Raw genomic sequence first — 21,143 nt, 5'->3', positions numbered from 1 at the left:
CTATACTATCATCCATCCATCCATTTTCTACCGCTTATTCCCTTTGGGGTCGCGGGGGGCGCTGGAGCCTATCTCAGCTACAATCGGGCGGAAGGCGGGGTACACCCTGGACAAGTCGCCACCTCATCGCAGGGCATTATACTATCATGTATTCCAAAAATATTTTTTGTTAAAATAAAGATAAATTCTGTACTTAAATATCTGCTTGACTTATGATTTCAAAACAAATTATCAATGAAATTGTAGACTGTAAAATTTACAATAGATTTTACGGTTAAATTCCGCCGAGTGAGTTTTTTATCGTAAGATCAACTTTGGTACTGTTTTTTTCCATATACAGTAAGACACTAAAACATAAAAAAAAAAAAAAAAAAAACATTAAGACAACAAGATTTTACAGATTTAAAAAAAACTGGCAGCTCTGTTGCTTGAATATTACCGCTAAAAACAGTGGTATTGTTTTTCCATTCCATTCCATTCATTAAATTTTTGTATATGCTGTAAAAAAAACAACACTGCTTTTACTGTAAAATTCTGGTGACTGACCTGCCAGTTTTTTAAGTAAAATTGTAATATTTTTTTTTGCAGCTTATGTAAAAAATATATATTGTTTATGTATTATATATATACATGTATGTTCATATATTACTCATTGTTAAAAGCGGCCCTCTGAGGGCAACCATAACTGCGATGTGGCCCTCAATGAAAACGAGTTTGACACCCCTGATTTACCACATCTTTCATATTAGTAATTTCCATATCATTGTTCTTAACACAAATCTGTGAAATTAGTTTTTGATTGTCGGTTTTTAATAATACTATTTAATATATTACATATACCTTTATTTTTTGTATCTCTTGTATTTTGCTATAATAATTTAATTTACATTTTCTCATAATATTTAGTAGTTTAGTATATAACTTATATTTTTGTTTTGCTCTTTCGTTCTGCTTTTTATGAATTGTCTGTATAGAGTATTTTTCTTTTTGCAAGCATTTTGCAGTCCTCTGATCATCCGTGGATTTTTTTAAATATATTTATTTATTTTACGATAATGTATAATCGGACAATTTTAATCATACAAGGATATGTATTTTTCTACAGACATAGACATTATCCAAACTATGACTCATTAGATCATTTCTAAATGCAGTTAAAGATGACTCCGTTCTTATCCTCCTGTGCATCATTTCATTATCTTCCATTTTCTTCCTTTTAATTACCTTCACACATCAAAAAGACAGGCAGAAGATCACTTACAGTATGTCGTGCATTAATGAACCAGTGGGAATGTTACTTTCTATAGAATTGATGAATATATTATCAATCAGAGTGGAGCTGTGTGTTGTTATCCCACTTGGTTTTGTGACTGTTGGAAAAAGACTTGTGCTATACATTGTTTCAATAAAGTAGTCTGTCATTTTATATTTGTTGGGATTCAAAAAGTCAATGTTGCAGTCCCCACACATAAAATTGGCCTTTTGTTTTATTTTTCTAAACAAATCTTCCATTGTGTTTTTTAAATGTTTCAATATTTGACCCTGGTGTTTTATACACACAGCTGACAATGACATTTTTCATTTTTACCATAAATATTTCATTAGTAATGCACTCAAACAAATCATCAATGGTTACTGTCATACTTTCAAGCACCTTATAAGTGAGCTTTTTATTAATATACAAGGCAACACCCCCTCCATTTTGGTTCTCTCTATTTATGTAGTTTGATTTGTAGCAATACAAATAAAAATCTACACGCTTTTTATATTTGATCCATGTTTCGGACATTGTTATCACATTGCAGCATTTTTAAATTGTGCCAAATAATTTTACACTACCAAAAACGTTGTAAAAACTATTAATATGAAAGTGATTAATACATTATCTATTTTCATATTTCATATTACTTAGTTGCTTTACTGTACAGTAGCGGCAGTTACTTTGTATTTCATTCAACAAGTTTAAATCTGGATCAATGTTTTGTTCAAATTCTAACATGTCTTTAGGTTAGTATGATAGTGACAACAGTAATAATAATAATGATAATAAATATATGTATGATAACAATAACAATGCTTGTCTGGTTACTCCAGCAACTGTTCCAATGTCATTTATATAAAGATTGAACAATGTTGGTCCCAGTATTGATCCCTGTGGTACGCCACAAGATATATTTAGCGTTGTAGACATGTGTTCGCCAAGCTTTACATATGCTTCCTGTAGTTAGACAAAAAAATTGCATCACAAACAAATGGGACAAGTTTGGGGAAATTTTGACAACGTGGGGGTACTGGTTATGTATATTAAAACCTTAATAACATAAAATCTATAATAACTGGACAAAAAATGTAGCCACCCAAACCAGCACAAACATAGCACAAACCAATGGGATAAGTTTAGGATATTTTGACAAGGTGGGGGAGCTGAATGACATCACTAGTCTGCAAAGGTGTTTTAAGATAACTTCAAAACCGTAACAATACAAACAACAACAAACCAGCAAAAACGTATCACAAACAAATGGCAGTGTTTTTTTAAATTCATATTTGCAATGATAAGGAGGGCCAACTTCACACAGTATAAAGGGTGGGTCAATTTATCTACTGGCTCACCTTGACTCACATCCCGTTTGAATAATGTACATTCATAACAAATGTTTTGTTGTTATATCCTTAATCTTACCAAAACTACATTTTAAAACTATTAATATATTTTAGTAGTAGTATTAGTAGTTAGCGAACAACTTCCGCGTCTTACGTACCCAAACTCCATTTCCTTTTTTCAAAGAACCCAGCCTGGACGGCGCTGCCGGTCCGTTATCACAACACCGATCCAACACCAATTCAACCCCAACCCGAGGACGTCTCCAGGTGTTTTTAAACATTCTGCGTAATGTGGCTTCTAAGAACAAGTTGAGTCTACTGAACAGATCTGTTAAATGAACAACAACAATTTGTATAACGCTCTGAGGACTGCCTCTCACAAGAAACATGAATGTTATTCTGCTTGGGGAAGAAAATGCAAGTAGAGAAAAAAACACTGGAAACACTTATTGTTTATATTGAGTAATTATTGATATGTATTTATTGTTTAATACCTATTTGCAAGTTATTCATTATTATTTTACTTTAATATTACATGTCTGATGTGTTTATGTCAAATGTGTATTGTACTCATAGGTAATACTGTCATTTAACAAATATTCCAAAAGCTTCATGGATCTTAAAACAGGTATTTCTATTTCACAGACACAATAAAAGGATACACTCCTTCCTTGAGTAGTTTTTCCATCGACACCCGTTTTTACCCGCTCAACCTGCCAGGCGACTAAAGCCCCGCCCTGCTCTCTCAACGTGACTTCACATTTCCCCCTGTGACTGCCAGCACATCAAGTCACTGGATCTTCTCCCTTCAGTTGGTATTCTTCTATTTGCTTGAGGGATCATGAGTGGTAAGCTGTGGACAGAAGAGCAGTTTAACTGCCCCGTGTGTCTGGATCTCCCCAATGATCCGGTCACCATCCCATGTGGGCACAGCTACTGCATGGGTTGCATCAAGGACTACTGGAGCAAGGATGAACCCAAGGGGATCTACAGTTGCCCCCAGTGCCGCCAGACCTTTTGTCCTCAGCCCTCTCTCTCTAGGAACACCATGTTGGCTGAAGCTGTGGAGCAACTCCGCAAAGGAAAACCAAGGTCTGAAGTGTATCAAAGCATGCGAGGAGCAGTAAAATCCAAAAAGAATCTGCCCTCGTCGGCCGTGCAGTGCGACCTGTGTAAAGGAGAACAGAGGGCAGCAGTCAAGACCTGCTTGGTGTGCATGAGCTCGTACTGCGAGAACCACCTCAAGCCACACCAGACCAACAAGGCCTTGAAGGACCACGAGCTGATAGCACCAACAGGCAACTTGGCCGAGAAGATCTGCACACAGCACAAGTACCTACAGGAGTTCTTCTGTCGCCAGTGCAAAGTGTTTATCTGTTGGCTGTGCACCAGCAACCAGCACAAAGGTCATGAGAGCGTGTCCACCAAGGCTGAGCGCATAGAGAAACAGGTAAGCCTAGGAATTGAAGAAGAGAACTATTCTTCAGACGGAATTACTTTCAACCAGAAGAACCAGTTTTGGTACCCCCGCGTTGGAGGGCTTTGTGGATGCAAGGAAAGGGCTGATTTGTGCGCATAGTCATCCTACCTTATCATTATTCTGCTAACATTAATTTACTTTTATACATTTCAGAAGTGGAATCACCATGTGAAAGCCAAAAGGCTGCATTTTCAAACAGAAGAGAAATTGTTGGTCCCCAGAGTTAGAAGGGGCGGTGCCACAAACAGGACAGTCTCTGGGTGAATCGGGGTGGGTTGTTTACTGCGTTAATTTGTGGACCCTAATAAAAGGCTAATTTATACACAGTCATCCTGCCTTATCGTTGTTGTGCTAACTGGTTTCAGAAGTGGGATTACCATGTAAAAGCCAAAGAGCTGAATTTTCAATCAGAAGAGCGTGTGTGGGTCTACATTCCCCAGCACAACAAGAGGCAGTACCCGGACCTGGACAGTATCTGGTTGGACCGTGCCTAGCCCTAAAGAGAGCGGGGAGGTTGTTTACAGAGTGGAGTTGTTAGGGTGGGTAAAGGAAGTGGTCATCCTGCCTTATCGCTATTATGCTAATTGGTTTGAGAAGTAGGATTACCATGTAAAAGCCAAAGTGCTGCTCTTTCCAACGAGAAGCACTATAGTGTTGGTCCCCTATCGCTACAAGGTTTTGTGGACGCCAATAAAAAGCTGGTTTATGCACAGTTATCCTGCTTTATTGTTGTTATGCTAACTGGTTTAGATGTGGTATTACCATGTGAAAGTCACAGACCTGCAATTTTAATCAGAAGAGCGTGTGTGGGTCTACATTACCCGGCACAACGAGAGGAAGTACCCGGAACTGGACAGTCCCTCGTTGGACCGGGCTTACTCCTGGTGAGAGCAGGGAGGTTGTTTACGGAGTGCAGTTGTTAGGTTGGGCAAGGGAAGTGGTCATCCTGCATCAATGTCATTACAATATTATTGTCTACGGAAAAGTCGGCACTCCTGTGTTTTGTATGGGCACCAGCCATTTGGAACACATTCCTAACCGCATTCCTATTCGCACTCCTCCGCGTAACTCTGGCATTTTCTGCCTGATGTCAACGGTTGTCTTCTCTTGTGTAGAAAGTTCTGTCCGAGATGCTGACTGAAAACCAGCAGAAGCTCAAAGACAGACAGCAGGAGCTGAAGGACATGAAGAAGATGATGGACGGAATGAAGGTGGCAATGATGTTTAGTAACCAAGTAGTAATACTACTACTACTATTATTTGTTTATGTTTGTACTTTACTTTTGTTATTATACATTTACTTTCTATACTCAAATTCAGAGTATAATACCTAAAAAAGTGTTAGCACTTTGACTTAGCCTTGCTGTTACCCTGTGCAGCGCTCTGCAGACCGTGTTCACAGCGACTCAGAGAAGGTTCTGCAGGAGCTGCAGCAATCACTGGAGCGACTCCAGGAGCTGTTGGAGGAGGTGCTGGATGAGGTCGGCCGGGAGAAGATGGAGAAGGCTCAGGAGGTGACCGACAACCTCGAGGCAGAGATCAGGGAACTGAAGAAGAGGGACACTCAGATGAAAGACCTCAGTCAATGTGAAGACCACATCTACTACCTGCAGGTTTGAGGTGTTCTGTAACCTCAGCGAGGTTCTTCTGAAAGCTATTCTAATTATACCTTTCCTTTCAGATGTATGAAACCATGTGCAGTCCATTAGAGTCGGGTGACCTTCCACCTGTGCAGGTAAACCAGGAAGCTTCCTTTGAACCTGTAAGGGATGCCATTCTGGATCTAAGAGACCAAGTAGAGGAACTGTGCAACCTGGAGCTCAGCAAGATCACCAAAAAAGGTAGAGATTTAGTTTTTGCTTCATAAGAAAGGTTTATATGACCAAATTCAATACAAATCTAATACAATCACTTTATATGTGAATAAAGGATTCAAATGGGCTAGATTTTTTTTTTATCCATTATTAGTTTATAAAGTCACTTAAATTAATAATTTGTTGATCATTTTTGAAAACATTATTTCACTCAAGCATCTACTAAAATTGTATTGTGTTTCCTTTGCTTTAACCATTTCTATTTACCGTATTTTTCGGACTATACGTCGCAGTTTTTTTCATAGTTTGGCTCCAGTGCGATTTATATGTTTTTTTCCTTTTTTATTATGCATTTTCGGCAGGTGCGACTTATACTCCGGTGCGACTTATACTCCGAAAAATACGGTAATCTATTTGAATTCTGAATTGAAATAACTACATAAATGTACATCTTAATTGAATTTATACTTAATATAAATTAAAATATACTAATTAAAATATATAAATATAGAATATACTAATTTAAATACTTTTGATCTAAAAAAATATCAAATAAAAAAACTAGTAACTAAATGTATACTATTGTATTCTATTTAAATTTCGATAAATATGTTTTAAGAATAAGTACACTTGAGAACAACATTATCAGCCCTCTTCCATCCATCTATTTTCCACCGCTTGTCCCGTTCTCTTAAGATCAAATAAAATACCTTTTTTTTTCAATTAAAAATGGGTTATAACCTAAAGTGTTTACAGTTTGTGTGTGACTGCTATAACATAGACAACAATTACATAAAGCCAAACTAACTTTAAAAAAAAAGTGAGAACAAAAATTCATTGGACAAAATTATTAGCCCCTTAATCATTATTAGTCAATATAAAATAGCTTTTCTGATTGAAAATGGAAAATAATGTAATTGAAGACTGTTCTTACGATCAAGAATGTTATGAATATTGCAAACATTTGGCAGACTTTATTTTTGGAAATGTTGAAAACATTCTATGGGGCTAATAATCATGTCTCACAAATACGTTTTTTTTGTTTCCTAATGTTATTATATATGTATATAAAATGTTTTATTAATTTATTAATTGTGAGTTTTATATAAGAAATAAATGCAATAACAAATTTCACATCTTAATTTGACTAATATAGTTCATATATATATCGCAGCACCATATATATATATATATATATATATATATATATATACATAGAGCTTCATGGATCTTATATATATATATATATATATATATATAGCTGTATAACAAACACACATTTAATAAATATAATTATTCCATGTTATATTCTGAATTTTAGATTAATTTTAAAAAAGCGCAATTTATTAAATTAAAACCTAACTGTGTAGCTAAAACTTGCGCATTTACAGCAATGTTGATCAATATGTGTTGTGCCTGTTCAAATAAACTAATAAAATTAAAAAATCAAATACAACTTATAAAATTGTTATTTAAAAAATCATTACTATTAGAAAATAAATTAGATACATAACCACTATATCGCCCAGTGATAAGGTGGCGACTTGTCCAGGGTGTACCCCGCCTTCCGCCCGATTGTAGCTGAGATAGGCTCCAGTGCCCCCCGCGACCCCAAAAGGGAATAAGCGGTAGAAAATGGATGGATGGATGGAACCACTATATCATATTAAAAAATATATATATATGACAAATACTGAGTTAAATTGAAAGAAGAAATTATTAAGTAAATTAAGTACAATTATTTTGTACTTAATTTTGTACTTATTTTGTACTTATTCATTTCAAAAAAATCTAGTAATGTGTAATAATCTATATGCATCCATTCATTTTCGAACTACATTTTTTTCAACAAATCAAGTGATTTAAACATGAATAATTTTACATAAAAATATATTTGCAATGAAGTGGTTCACATCTTAAATATTTAGTTGACTTTGTAACTAAAAAAATAATAATTCAAATTAATTAATATACGGTTGAACAAAAAATCAATACAATTATTTTTTAGATTATATTCCAACAGTGTACACATTATTTCAAATATTAATTATTGATTTCAGTAGTAATACAGCATGCCTCTAACAACTGGACATGTAATGTATTCACATTATGCAAAAAGTTATATTTAATCAATGACTAGTTCATTAATAAAATAAATGAATAAACAAGTATAGAATTTTTTTTAATTAAATGTTTAAGAAAGATAATTGACATTAAATAATTAAAACATTTAAAAAAAAAAAAAAAAAAAAAGGTCAATTATGTCATATTTTCATATAAATAAAAAGGAAACTATTGATTTATAACATTTTAACAAAGAAGTACACTATTCTTTTTTGTGTCCAGACTATATTGATGCATAAAATCAAATTTGCAGCCTTTTCTACATGTTTATCTTTGCTTTTTCCAGTCAGCGAGACAACGTTATTCACACTGGGCAGTGGTAATATTGTTGTTTTTATTTTATATTATAATATTTTTATTACTTTGAACACACAGTCACCATAACATCACGGTGATAAGGTATTTTTTTTTTCATCCAGGCAATCGCAGCACCAGAGCGGGCTTTTTGAAATGTATGTATTTTCCTTTTCATGTTAAAAAATAACCAAAGCATATCTTTCAATTGTAATACATTTTTAAAATATTTTTTCTACCTTCAGTGTTTTCACGAAACCCGAACAACCGTTCGGCAGGTAACACCGACATGCAAATCTGTCCATAATCCTGCATCATAACGTCCTAAATAATACCAATTGACTTGTTTTTCAGGCTCTTCGTCAACCATCTCACTGACATCGCGGAGTGCAGAAAGACGAGGTCTAGGTATGGACGTCCAGTATAAACGCTGTAGGCACGCGGGAAAATTGCAACATGTTTTACAATTGCAGGTGTCCGAGGGCTAGACGTGAGGAACAGAGACACCGCACGAGGTGAGCATAGATGGTTCTGACAAGCTAATAAATGGCAACGTTGTCAACTCTGACCGAATACGTGTTTACCGCTCCTTTGCAGAGGTCACACAGAGGTCACCCAGATTGTGGTCCCGACAGAGGCGAGATGAAGGCGAGTCGGGTAGGTTGGAGGAAGGACACTGAAACCCGTTTAGATTGGTACCCGCATACTGTATGTCAACAATTGCAATCTGGAATTGTTCTTCCTGATTACTTTTCACAGAGGACACCCTTTATGTCGACGGCCCTGGGACTGGCTGATTGACTTTGACATGAAGGGGTTCCTCTGTTTATATTTATTTTTAGTGCAAAATAAAATGAACAATAAAGGCGCTGGCGCTAACAGGACTCAAATCCACATTCATCTGTTTAGCCTAAGCAGAGAGAGCCAGACTTCCATTTCCTGGATTCTTCATCCAGCTCTACCCAAGGGATCCCAAGATGTTTCTAGGCCAGTTGAGAGACTTAGTTCCATTACTGTGTCCTGTTTTTCCCCCGAGGCTTAGGATCTCATCCCTGCTAGTTGCAGATGATATCGTTCTGATGGCCTCATCAAGTTGTGACCTCTAGCGTTTACTGGGGTTGTGAACCGTGACAAAGAGTGGAGCTTCTGGTATGAGACTCAGCATCTCCAAATCCGAGGCAATGGTTCTCAATTGAAAAAGGGTGGATTGCATTGAAGCAAGATTTTAGTATAAGTACCCATTTCGGGGGACTTAAATCATATTACTTTGTACTCAGATTTACCCACTTTCCACCAATTTGTGCAATGTGCAACACGGGACAAAAAAACTCTGGACCTACTGTATACTAATTCAAAAGATGCATACAATTCCACTGCCCTCTGGGACAGTCTAATCAAAATCTAGTACTACTGACACCTCAGTATGTTCCTGCTGTGAAGAGGCAGCCTGTCTCAACAAGAGGCATGTCTCGCCCTGCAGGACTGTTTTGAGACCACAGACTGGGACATGCTCTGTCAGCCTCAGATCTGGTGATCGGGACGAGTTGAGGAGGATACAATGGCAGCTTAAAGTTCAGCTGCGGGAGGGGAAAGATGCCTACAGGAGGAAGCTGGAGGCCAAACTCCAAGGAGCTGGTCATCGACTTCAGGAAGAAAATGACCCAAGTTGAGCCCATAAACATTCTGGGCCGGGAGGTGGCAGTAGTGGAGCATTACAAGTACCTGGAAGTCCACTTGTACAGCAGACCGGGCTGGAAGGACAACAGCAAAACTGCACACAAGAAGGGCATGAGCAGACTCTTTTTCCTGAGGAAGCTCGGGTCCTTTAATGTGTGCAGCAAGCTGTTGGAGATCTTTTATCAGTCTGTTGTGGCTCCGTACTCTATTCTCTGTTGCCGGCCAAACTATTGGCACGCATTTGGAGGCGTTTGTGTCAGTGAGGGACAGGAGGACACTGGACAAACCGCTCGCCATCATGGACAATCCTGCAGACCCACTCCACCAGACAATTGAGGGACAGCGGAGCTCATACTCCAACAGGCTCCTTCAGCTTCGTTCCCACAGTGTTTAATTCAATAACTCCTTCATTCCGCGCTCCATCCAGCTGTATAATCACTCGCCATACAGTAATAAATAATATTTGTCTGTTACCAGACAGCTTCGAAGTTAGCGCATCTTTCTTTGTTTGTAATGTATATTTTCTGTTGTTTTTACCTACTGTATATTTTATCTATTCTTATATATTGATGCTGCCCTTTTTTACTGCAGCTGTTATATATATACTGTGATCTTGTGAATGGTAATTGCTATACTGTTGTGTGTGTACATATATATATATATATATATATATATATATTGCCGGCAGTAAGTCGGACACGTTTCCAGCGAGGGTTGGACTCCGTCAAGGCTGCCCTTTGTCCCCGATTCTGTTCATAACTTTTATGGACAGAATTTCTAGGCGCAGTCAGGGCGTTGAGTGGATCCGGTTTGGTGGCTGCAGGATTAGGTCTCTGCTTTTTGCAGATGATGTGGTCCTGATGGCTTCATTTGGCCAGGATCTTCAGCTCTCGCTGGATCGGTTCGCAGCCGAGTGTGAAGCGACTGGGATGAGAATCAGCACCTCCAAGTCCGAGTCCATGGTTCTCGCCCGGAAAAGGGTGGAGTGCCATCTCCGGGTTGGGGAGGAGACCCTGCCCCAAGTGGAGGAGTTCAAGTACCTTGAAGTCTTGTTCACGAGTGAGGGAAGAGTGGATCGTGAGATCGACAGGCGGATCGTTGCGGCGTATTCAGTAATGCGGACGCTGTATCGATCCGTTGTGGTGAAGAAGGAGCTGAGCCGGAAGGCAAAGCTCTCAATTTACCGGTCGATCTACGTTCCCATCCTCACCTATGGTCATGAGCTTTGGGTTATGACCGAAAGGACAAGATCACCGGTACAAGCGGCCGAAATTAGTTTCCTCCGCCGGGTGGCGGGGCTCTCCCTTAGAGATAGGGTGAGAAGCTCTGTCATCCGGGGGGAACTCAAAGTAAAGCTGCTGCTCCTCCACATCGAGAGGAGCCAGATGAGGTGGTTCGGGCATCTGGTCAGGATGCCACCCGAACGCCTCCCTATGGAGGTGTATAGGGCACGTCCGATCGGTGGGAGGCCACGGGGAAGACCCAGGACACGTTGGGAAGATTATGTCTCCTGGCTGGCCTGTGAAAGCCTCGGGATCCCCCGGGAAGAGCTGGAAGAAGTGGCTGTGGAGAGGGAAGTCTGGGCTTCCCTGCTTAGGCTGCTGCCCCCGCGACCCGACCTCGGATAAGCGGAAGAAGATGGATGGATGGATATATATATATATATATATATATATATATATATATATATATCAAAAAAATTGGACACACCTTCTCCTCATTCAATGCGTCTTCTTTATCATTCTCTAAATGAGTTTCAAGCACACCTGTGAAGTGAAAACCATTTCAGGTGACTATACCTCTTGAAGCTCATCAAGAGAATGCCAAGAGTGTGCAAAGCAGTAATCAGAGCAAAGGGTGGCTATTTTGAAGGAACTAGAATATAAAACATGTTTTCAGTTATTTCACCTTTTTCTGTTAAGTACATAACTCCACGTGTGTTCATTCATAGTTTTGATGCCTTCAGTGAGAATCTACAATGTAAATAGTCATGAAAATAAAGAATTTGCATTGAATGAGGAGGTGTGTCCAAACATGTGGCCTGTACTTTATATATACAGTATATATGTTATATTGTTATGTATTATGGTATATTTTTGGTCTACTTTTTACCTATTGTTTTCGCCCTTTTGTGTGCATTATCCTTTTCCATCCTTTATAACTGAGCTACTGTGTATAACAATTTCCCTTGTGGATCATTAAAGTGTGTCTAAGTCTAAGTCTATCTCAAGATCTTGTTCACAAGTTAGGGTGGGTGAAATTGACAGGTGGATTGGTGCAGCAATGTGGTAGTTGTACTGGACAGTCGTGATAAAGAAAGAGCTGAGCCGAAAGGTAAAGCTTTCGATTTACCTGTCGTTCTATGATTCTACCCTTACCTATTGTCGCAAACTTTGGGTAGAAAGACAGGCCAAAATTTGTTCCCTCCACAAATATTTTTCATTCATTTCCACATTCTGAGTGAGGTTCAAATTTGATGTTGTATTGTTGTCAACAGTGAAGGAGAACACCCTAAGACCCAGCCCGACTCCAAGCCCGACTCCTAGCCGAAGAGCGTCCCAGTCTCTGTGGAGCAGGTCCAGTCAGAGTCAGGATGTCCCTGCAGTCCCTTCTCCAACCCTAGTGAGTCCAAATGGGACTCTTGCGGCTGTCTCTGCTCCAGCTCCTCCTGTCGCTTCTCTTACTCCTGCACCGCCGTCCACTGGAGGTAAAACCTTTGTTCTTGTGTTGTGGAGCAGCCGTAACAAACATTTATTTCAGCATTTAGTCGGATGCCGTCTATCAGCAGCATTTTCCGTTCCCGCCGTGGAAACGCGCATGTCGGAAACGCGCCATCTGCAGGCACATGTGAGCTCACACAGCTTCCATTTTTGCTCATGCAGCCTTTTCATACGCTGGATATAAATGCTGTGATTTTTCGACAGGGGTGATGCCGACTGTGCCTGAAACACCAACACAAGGTAATCCACTTCCACAGTACTTCAAATTGGTAAATCCATTTCCATCGTGTGTATGATCGACCCTCTGAAAAGATACATTGTCTTTCCAGTCAACCCCAGTCTGTTCTTGGACTTGCCCACAACCACGGTTCCTACTCCCGCTTTCCCTGCACGTGAGTGACAAGCACACATGCACGTGAATGCAGCATATTATGGTCACTCCTCTACAGTTACATTTTGCAATCGCGCCACCACACTTGCACTTGCTTGAAAGGGTAATCGATACAATTGTAAAAACAAGCACCTACTCCACCAGGGGCCAAGGTTTCTAACCGACTGTACTACTATCGCCTCTCAAGAGCGACATTTGGTGTGTGTGTGTGTATGTGACTATTCAATTCAGAATCGATTCTTAATTTAACACGATTTTCGATTCAAACCGATTATTGAAATATATTATTTGGTATATTAACTACCGCATTTTTCGGAGTATAAGTCGCTTCGGAGTATAAGTCGCACCGAACAAAAATGCATAATAAAGAAGGAAAAAAACATATATAAGTCGCACTGGAGGATAAGTCACATTTTCTGGGGAAATTTATTTGATAAAACCCAACACCAAGAATAGAAATTTTGAAAGGCATTTTGAAATAAATAAAGAATAGTGAACAACAGGCTGAATAAGTGTACGTTATATGACGCATAAATAACCAACTGAGAATGTGCCTGGTATGTTAACGTAACATATTATGGTAAGAGTCATTCAAATAACTATAACATATAGAACATGCTATACGTTTACCAAACAATCCGTCACTCCTAATCGCTAAATCCGATTAAATCTTCTTCCTCAGTGTCGCTTCTAAACAACTCTGCCAACTCCAAAGGTAGACAATGCGCCGCTTCCTCTTCTATCGGTACGTCGCTTACGTCAGAGTCATCGTCAGTTGCAGTTCCAATTATTTTACGGTAATGTGTTAATAATTTCACACATAAATCACTCCAGAGTATAAATCGCACCCCCGGCCAAACTATGAAAAAAACTGATTTATAATCCGAAAAATACGGTATATATATATAAACACACATATATATATATATATATATATATATATATATATGTGTGTGCATATGCATATATATATATATATATATATATATATATATATATACACACATATATGTATATATATACATATATATATATATATATACATATATATATATATACCGTATTTTCTACACTATAAGGCGCACCGGATTATAAGGCGCACCTATGTATCCAATAGATGGAGCTGCGCTAAAGGGAATGTCAACAAAACAGTCAGATAGGTCAGTGAAACTTTATTAATAGATTACAAACCAGCGTTCTGACAACTCTGTTCACTCCCAAAATGAATAAACAGCTGTTTTATTATTTTCCCCGAGGTAAAGTCAGTGACGTGGTGTTTTGTTTATCTTTTAACAACAGCAAGGTATAACATGTAGTGCAACATTTATATCACATAGTGGAGGGGAACTTTTCCCTGATTCAATAAACACGTAAAAAACAGTGATACTGTTACGGTAAATCAAACGTTAGTGCAATCACAATATAGCAACACTCGAAATAGTGCAGAGCAATATCAATATATCAATAACTCAACGTTGCTCAAACGTTAATGTCACACAACACAACACACAAAATAAACATGTAAAGCTCACTTTATGAAGTTATTCCTCATGCACGAATTCCTCGAATTCTTCTTCTTCAGTGTCCGAATTAAACACCATTGATTCGTTTATGTTAAATTCTCTCGCTGCTGCTCTGTTCCCGTGTTCTACTGCGTGACTGATCGTCTTAAGTTTAAACTCTGCGTCGTAAGCGTGTCTCTTAATAGGAGCCATTTTTGGGTTAGAAGCGCTTCTTCTTCTACGGGGGAAAACAAATTTGGCGGCTGCTTACCATAGAAGAAGAACTTCTTCTTCTACGGGGGGAAAAGAAGTTGGCGGCTGCTTACCGTAGTTGCGAGACCTAAACTTTATGAAAATTAAGTTTAAGTTTGTTTTGGTTGTGGTCCATATATAAGGCGCACTGTCAGCTTTTGAGAAAATTGGAGGTTTTTAGGTGCGCCTTGTAGTGCGGAAAATACGGTGTGTGTATATATATATATATATATATATACACATATATGTATATATATATATATATATATATATATATATATATATATATATGTGTATATATATATATATATATACCATCCATCTTCAACCGCTTGTCGATTTTTTTAAATTATTAATGAATTTAGAATCGGGACGACTCGTAATCGCAATTCAGATGTGAATTGCCTTTTTTGTGCACCCCTATTCTGTGTTGCAATTGCTCCTCCGCATTTACATTTCACTAACATTCATAGTAGAACGCATTAGAGAGAGGCAGGTAATTTAATGAATGCAATCACTCCTCCACATGCCATCCAGGTGATTAATTGTAAACGTGACAGAAACACTGCTGTAGTGGTGTTTTTCTTCTAACACTTGTATTTATTTATCTATCAGTGAGAGAGCTCAGCATTGACAGCATCCAGGCTGCAGAACCAAGAACAAGGGAAGAGTTCCTACAATGTGAGTATTTAACGTCTACCTTATAATGTTTATGTAAATACATATATGGAGAATACGTTACGACCTTAAAATGTGACACTTACAAAATCAGGAGTCAATATTAATGTAATGCACAAAAAGAACCAATCTAAAATGTAATGCTTAACACCTGTCGAAATATTTGGGACACGGGCAACAAATAATAGAAAAGCTAGAAGTTCAAAAATATACAGCTTGAAAACATCTAGCAGGTAATGAAGTGAATTGATATCAGGTGTGTCACAGGATTACCTACAAGAGAGTTAGACTCAGTAGTAAAGATGGAAAGAGATTCATCTGTAACAGAGCAAATGGACAATGTTCCTCAACCTCATGTGCAAAGGTTTGCAACTCTCATCGTCATCAGCGCAGAACATCATTGGAAGACAGAGAAACTACAGATGTGCCTGGAGTATTTTATTGGAGGTCAAAGGTATACGATGGTGTGACTAAACCTCCAGAATCTACTTGACGGTCAACACAATCCGCCAACCGCGGAAAAAGCTCCATCATGCAAAAAGGAAGCCATATTTGAACACGGTCCTGTAAGCGCTATCTCGTGGAGCTACATAGAGGGCCCCAAGGACTAAGTTTGCTTTAGGCCCCCAAAACGACTAAATACGCCCTTGCCAGCTAAAGGGGAGGGAAACGTTTGGGCGTGTTATCAGCGTTCAGTTGAAAACCAACATCTCAGATGGGCAGCTTGCATGTTTGGAAGGAACCATGATGCTGAAAGGTATAAAAAGGTTTAAGAACAACACATACACGACTGTCTCAGAAAATTAGAATATTGTGATAAAGTTCTTTATTTTCTGTAATGCAATTAAAAAAACAAAAATGTCGTACATTCTGGATTCATTACACATCAACTGAAATATTGCAAGCCTTTTATTATTTTAATATTGCTGATTATAGCATACAGCTTAAAAAAACTCAAAAATCGTATCTCAAAAAATGTGAATTTTTCCTCAGACCTAGTTAAAAAAAAGATTTATAACAGCACTACATGTTTCCATCTGTTGAAAAGCTCTATGGAGATGATGATTTCATTTTCCAGCATGATCTGGCACCTGCCCACAGTGGCAAAACCACCAGTAACTGGTGTACTGACCATGGCATTACTGTCCTCGATTGGCCTGCCAACTCCCCTAACCTGAACCCCATAGAGAATTTGTGGGGTATTGTGAAGAAGAAGCTGAAAGACACCAGACCCAATGATGCAAATGAGCTAAAGGCCGCTATTGAAGCATCCTAGGCATCCATAACACCTCAGCAATGCCACAGGCTGATTGTCTCCATGCCATGCCGCATTGATGCAGTAATCCGTGCAAAAGGATTCCCAACCAAGTACTGAGTGCATTAATTGACATTTTCAAATGTTTGATTTTGTTTTGCTGTTAAAAATCTTTTTTTTTAACTTGGTCTAAGAAAATATTCTAATTTTTTGAGATACGATTTTTGAGTTTTCTTAAGCTGTATGCCATAATCAGCAATATTAAAATAACAAAAGGCTTGCAATAATTCAGTTGATGTGTAATGAATCCAGAATGTATGACATTTTTGTTGTTTTAATTGCAGTACAGAAAATAAAGGACTTTATCACAATATTCTAATTTTCTGAGACAGTCCTGTATGCTTGTAAACCTGATGTTTCACCTACAGACAAACATTTGACCCATCAATAAACCAAAAAGTGTGTCAAAAACGACCATGAACTCTTTAGCAGCTGGTAACCTATGGTAAATCAGAAAACCAATTCCAACAGCAAAACTCATAACATTGATGGCCAGACTTCTTCAAAGTGTTGCAAAAGAAGAGGATATGCTGCACAAATGTAAACATGCTTTGCTCACAAATATTTGACACCTATTGCACATTTGAAATTAGCTCATTTGGTACATAAAATTGTGATATTTCTAAGTTTAAACCAGGGGTCTACCACATTTTCTATCAAATAAAACATTTGCCGCTTTTTCAAGAAAAAGAGTATAGATGTCAGGAGTTGTAGGTGACGAACCCCAAGATGCAGAGAAGGTGGAAGGCATTGTGCGGGAAAACAAGATTTAATGTTCATAAAATAAAGGAAAAAACACAAACCAGGAACTAGGAACAGGAAACAGGATGCCAGGAAAACAGGAACTGGAAGACGAGGAACAAAAAGACAGCAAGCTACAAAACATCTACAATAAATATCTTACCGCTACCGCTTACAGCTACACTGGCATCGACGAGTAGGAAAGACAATAATCCGGCACTGACTGGAGGGGAAGGCAGGTTTAAATAGCAGCTGGCTGATTGACACCAGGTGTGGCCAGGTGCCAATCAGCCACAGCTGAGGGGAAGCAGCACTCAGGGAGACAATCAGGAATTGAAGACAAAATAAAAAGCGCTGACAGAAAACTAAAACAAACGCAGGGGAAAAACTAAAACACAGTCAAACTGTCAGGGACAAGCCTGACAATAGAGGCTTAAAGGGTAACAGTTTATAAACTTTCAAACGTTTTTTATTGGTTTTTATTTTACAGGAAAAGCAATGTGAAATTAAACTCTCTCTTTGGAAAGTATTCATGGTTAGCTTATCCAATGGGTTGCACACTTGAGCTGAACTGAACACAAAGGCTTCCAGTCTCTTGTATTTGCCTTCCTTGGGCCTCAGAACTCTGCCAAGGTGAATTCAGAGCCTCACAGACATTCGGAAATTGTTATTATTATTATTTCTGCTTTAAACTTTTCTCACTCTTTTCTCATTTGGAAAAAAATAGTCTGCGGGAGCCACAACAAGAAGGCAGAAAGGCAGACCACTAGTTTAAACATTTGTTATTTGAGAACAGAATACTGTAACTGTACAAAATTGGCTCACGTGATTTGAACGTGTTTTAGTTTTGTCATTGTTCAAATTTAAAAAAAATAATTCCAGTTGTAATATTGCAAAAAGGTCAAATTCTGGAAGAACTTTCGCCATAATGAATTTCAATAGTACAATGTTGTTGTGCATTTATTTAAAAAAATCCTGGGGAGGTAAATGGAAATGCCAAAATGTATTAGCTTTTTTATTGTTACATTTTCAACGTACCTACATTTCAACTTTTTCTTTGCATTTTTCCTGTTCTCTTGTTTAATTGGGGTTTTTTTTTCAGAATATGATGAGGCCTCCAATGTTGCACTTTGGACACCCCTGATTGCAAATATAGACAATACTTTTTTTTTTTTTTTTACCAATGAAGCAAGAGTTTCCAAAGTACGAACCGGGGCCATTTCTTAATGGCCCACAACATATTCTAAAGACACTAAAGTAGCAAAAATTAACATCAACATTTCTTCTTTAAGCATATTTAACTTCTTAGTGTACTGGATTGGTTTTAGCCTTTATGCAGAATTAAACATTTCAAAATGGCATCCTTGAATTTAGATACATGCGTATATCATGTGTATTACATTTGTATATTATATATCATATGTATATGTCCAAACTGGAGTGGACAACCTGTACTGTCATACATACTGTAAATGTTTCATAACAACTAAAATATGCCCAGTAGGATACGATGGGGTGGTCTACAGTCATACATTTCTAACATGTTTCACATTGTTTGCTTTGCAGTGAAAGAACTTTAAAAGTCATACTTACCCTTTTACTCATCTTTGTAGATTCTGTCAACTTCACCCTTGACCCAAACACTGCCCACCGGCGTCTGGTTCTCTCTGATAACAACACCAAAGCTACCCTGCAGGGTGCAATGGTGGCTTACCCTAATACCCCCGAGCGCTTCGACGGTTGGACCCAGGTGATGTGCGGCAGCGCCTTGTATGCCCAACGCTCCTACTGGGAGGTGGAGTGGCGAGGCAAAGGGTCCTCAATGGGCGTGGCCTATGGATCGCTCCTCAGGAAAGGCTCAGATGCCAGGTCCGGAATCGGTTACAACGCTCAGTCCTGGACTCTAGAGCTGTCAGACACCTGCTGCTTAGCTTTGCACGACAACCAAAAAAGGGACATACCGGTCATCTATTCCCCCCGTCTGGGCATCTTCGTGGATCTGTCCACTGGGACGTTGGAGTTCTACGGCGTAGCAGAAAACATGACACACCTTCACACCTTCCGGGCAAACTTTACCCAGCCCGTATATCCCGTCTTTGGCGTGGGGAGCGGGGTCGGAGTGGGTCTGGACTTTGCACTTGGACAGTTCAGCTCCACCTCAGACAGCATCAAGTTGTGTCCCATGTGAGGACACTTCGAACAGAGGAAATCGAACATGACTGAAGTTTACTTGGTTTCTTACAGTGGAACCCGTTTTTGTCGACTGACTGATGTTGACATAACATGTGAATCTGTCTAGAGCAGGGGTCACCAACGCGGTGCCCGCGGACACCAGGTAGCCCGTAAGGACCAGATGAGTAGCCCGCTGGCCTGTTCTAAAAATAGCTCAAATAGCAGCACTTACCAGTGAGCTGCCTCTATTTTTTAAATTGTATTTATTTACTAGCAATTCTAAGAGAGACAAAACTCAAACAGAATTTGAAAATCCAAGAAAATATAGACTTGGTCTTCACTAACTGACAAAGAAACAGATAACAGATTTTGTGTCCAGTTCAAAGTGTGACATGATTTATTTAAAAATTTGAGAGTTGACTTTTGTATTTTACATGAGTTATTATTTGTACAAACATGGTGCAAAGTAATTCATGATTTGTTAAAAAAATGTTAGTGGCTAGCTAGTTAAAATGGGATATTGTGATTTCACAAGACTGTCTTAGAAGTGATCATTTGAAAATGTTCAATTTGAAAAATGTGCACTTAGAGAAAATATAAAAATAAAGTGTTGCATGTTGATATTTATCTGTTTCTATATATATTTATTGTGAGAAATCATTAAGATGATCAGTGTTTCCACAAAGATAAATATCATTAATTATTAATAATAACATAGAGTTAAAGGTAAATTGAGCAAATTGGCTATTTCTGGCAATTTATTTAAGTGTGTATCAAACTGGTAGCCCTTCGCATTAATCAGTACCCAAGAAGTAGCTCTTGGTTTCAAAAAGTTTGGGGACCCCTGGTCTAGAGACATAAGAATGGGCCAATATATAAATCAATGCTTTTTCAGACTACTACAGTTTGTTAATATAAACGGACTCGTTTTCATAGGAAAAAACATTTGACTTTTGTGGTAACGTAGATAATCTTTTATTAACCTACTTATGCATGTATACATTTATGCATACTTGCCAACTCTCCCGAATTTTCCGGGAGACTCCCGAATTTCAGTGCCTCTCCCGAAAATCAACAAGACAACCATTCTCCCGAATTTCTCCCGATTTCCAGCCGGACAACATTAATGGGGGCGTGCCTTAAAGGCACTGCCTTTAGCGTCCTCTCTCACCTGAAAAGGAGACTATTATATATGTCTCCGTTATCCATAGGTTTATCTATAACCCATAAAGTAGGCAGGCACGGAGCTATTTCTCAGCGTGTGTTTATTCCAGCCGGCACGTTAATACACTGACACACAACATCCGGATTCCCATCATGCATTGCTTCAAAACTACGGCAAGTAGTAATGTCGAAAATGTCCAACCGAACAACTATTG

General features: G+C 38.5%; 1 protein-coding gene across 1 annotated transcript; it reads left to right on the top strand.

The window, feature by feature from the left end:
* The first annotated feature begins 3,411 nt into the window (after window positions 1-3,411).
* trim25l (tripartite motif containing 25, like) lies at window positions 3,412-20,597 on the top strand. Its single transcript, XM_061978172.1, has 16 exons — window positions 3,412-4,054; window positions 5,200-5,295; window positions 5,464-5,697; window positions 5,766-5,925; window positions 8,309-8,341; window positions 8,442-8,474; window positions 8,562-8,594; window positions 8,671-8,724; window positions 8,790-8,831; window positions 8,914-8,973; window positions 12,491-12,700; window positions 12,754-12,840; window positions 12,918-12,953; window positions 13,043-13,105; window positions 15,474-15,539; window positions 19,206-20,597. Exons 1-16 carry the CDS (start codon window positions 3,446-3,448, stop codon window positions 19,778-19,780), a joined length of 2,391 nt encoding a protein of 796 aa, XP_061834156.1. The 5' UTR covers window positions 3,412-3,445; the 3' UTR covers window positions 19,781-20,597.
* Window positions 20,598-21,143: the final 546 nt, after the last annotated feature.

The sequence above is a fragment of the Nerophis lumbriciformis genome, linkage group LG01 (assembly GCF_033978685.3).
Source record: "Nerophis lumbriciformis linkage group LG01, RoL_Nlum_v2.1, whole genome shotgun sequence".
Lineage (NCBI taxonomy): Eukaryota > Metazoa > Chordata > Actinopteri > Syngnathiformes > Syngnathidae > Nerophis > Nerophis lumbriciformis.
This window is presented reverse-complemented; position numbering and strand designations above follow the sequence as displayed.

What these genes read in the sequence shown, in the direction of transcription:
- trim25l (XM_061978172.1), top strand. Translation starts at nt 3,446, where the DNA reads ATGAGTGGTAAGCTGTGGACAGAAGAGCAGTTTAACTGCCCCGTGTGT. An exon ending in GTTATTCACACTGGGCAGTG is followed by an intron (nt 8,342 to 8,441) that starts GTAATATTGTTG and finishes TTTTTCATCCAG; the next exon opens with GCAATCGCAGCACCAGAGCG. An exon ending in TGCAGAAAGACGAGGTCTAG is followed by an intron (nt 8,725 to 8,789) that starts GTATGGACGTCC and finishes TTACAATTGCAG; the next exon opens with GTGTCCGAGGGCTAGACGTG.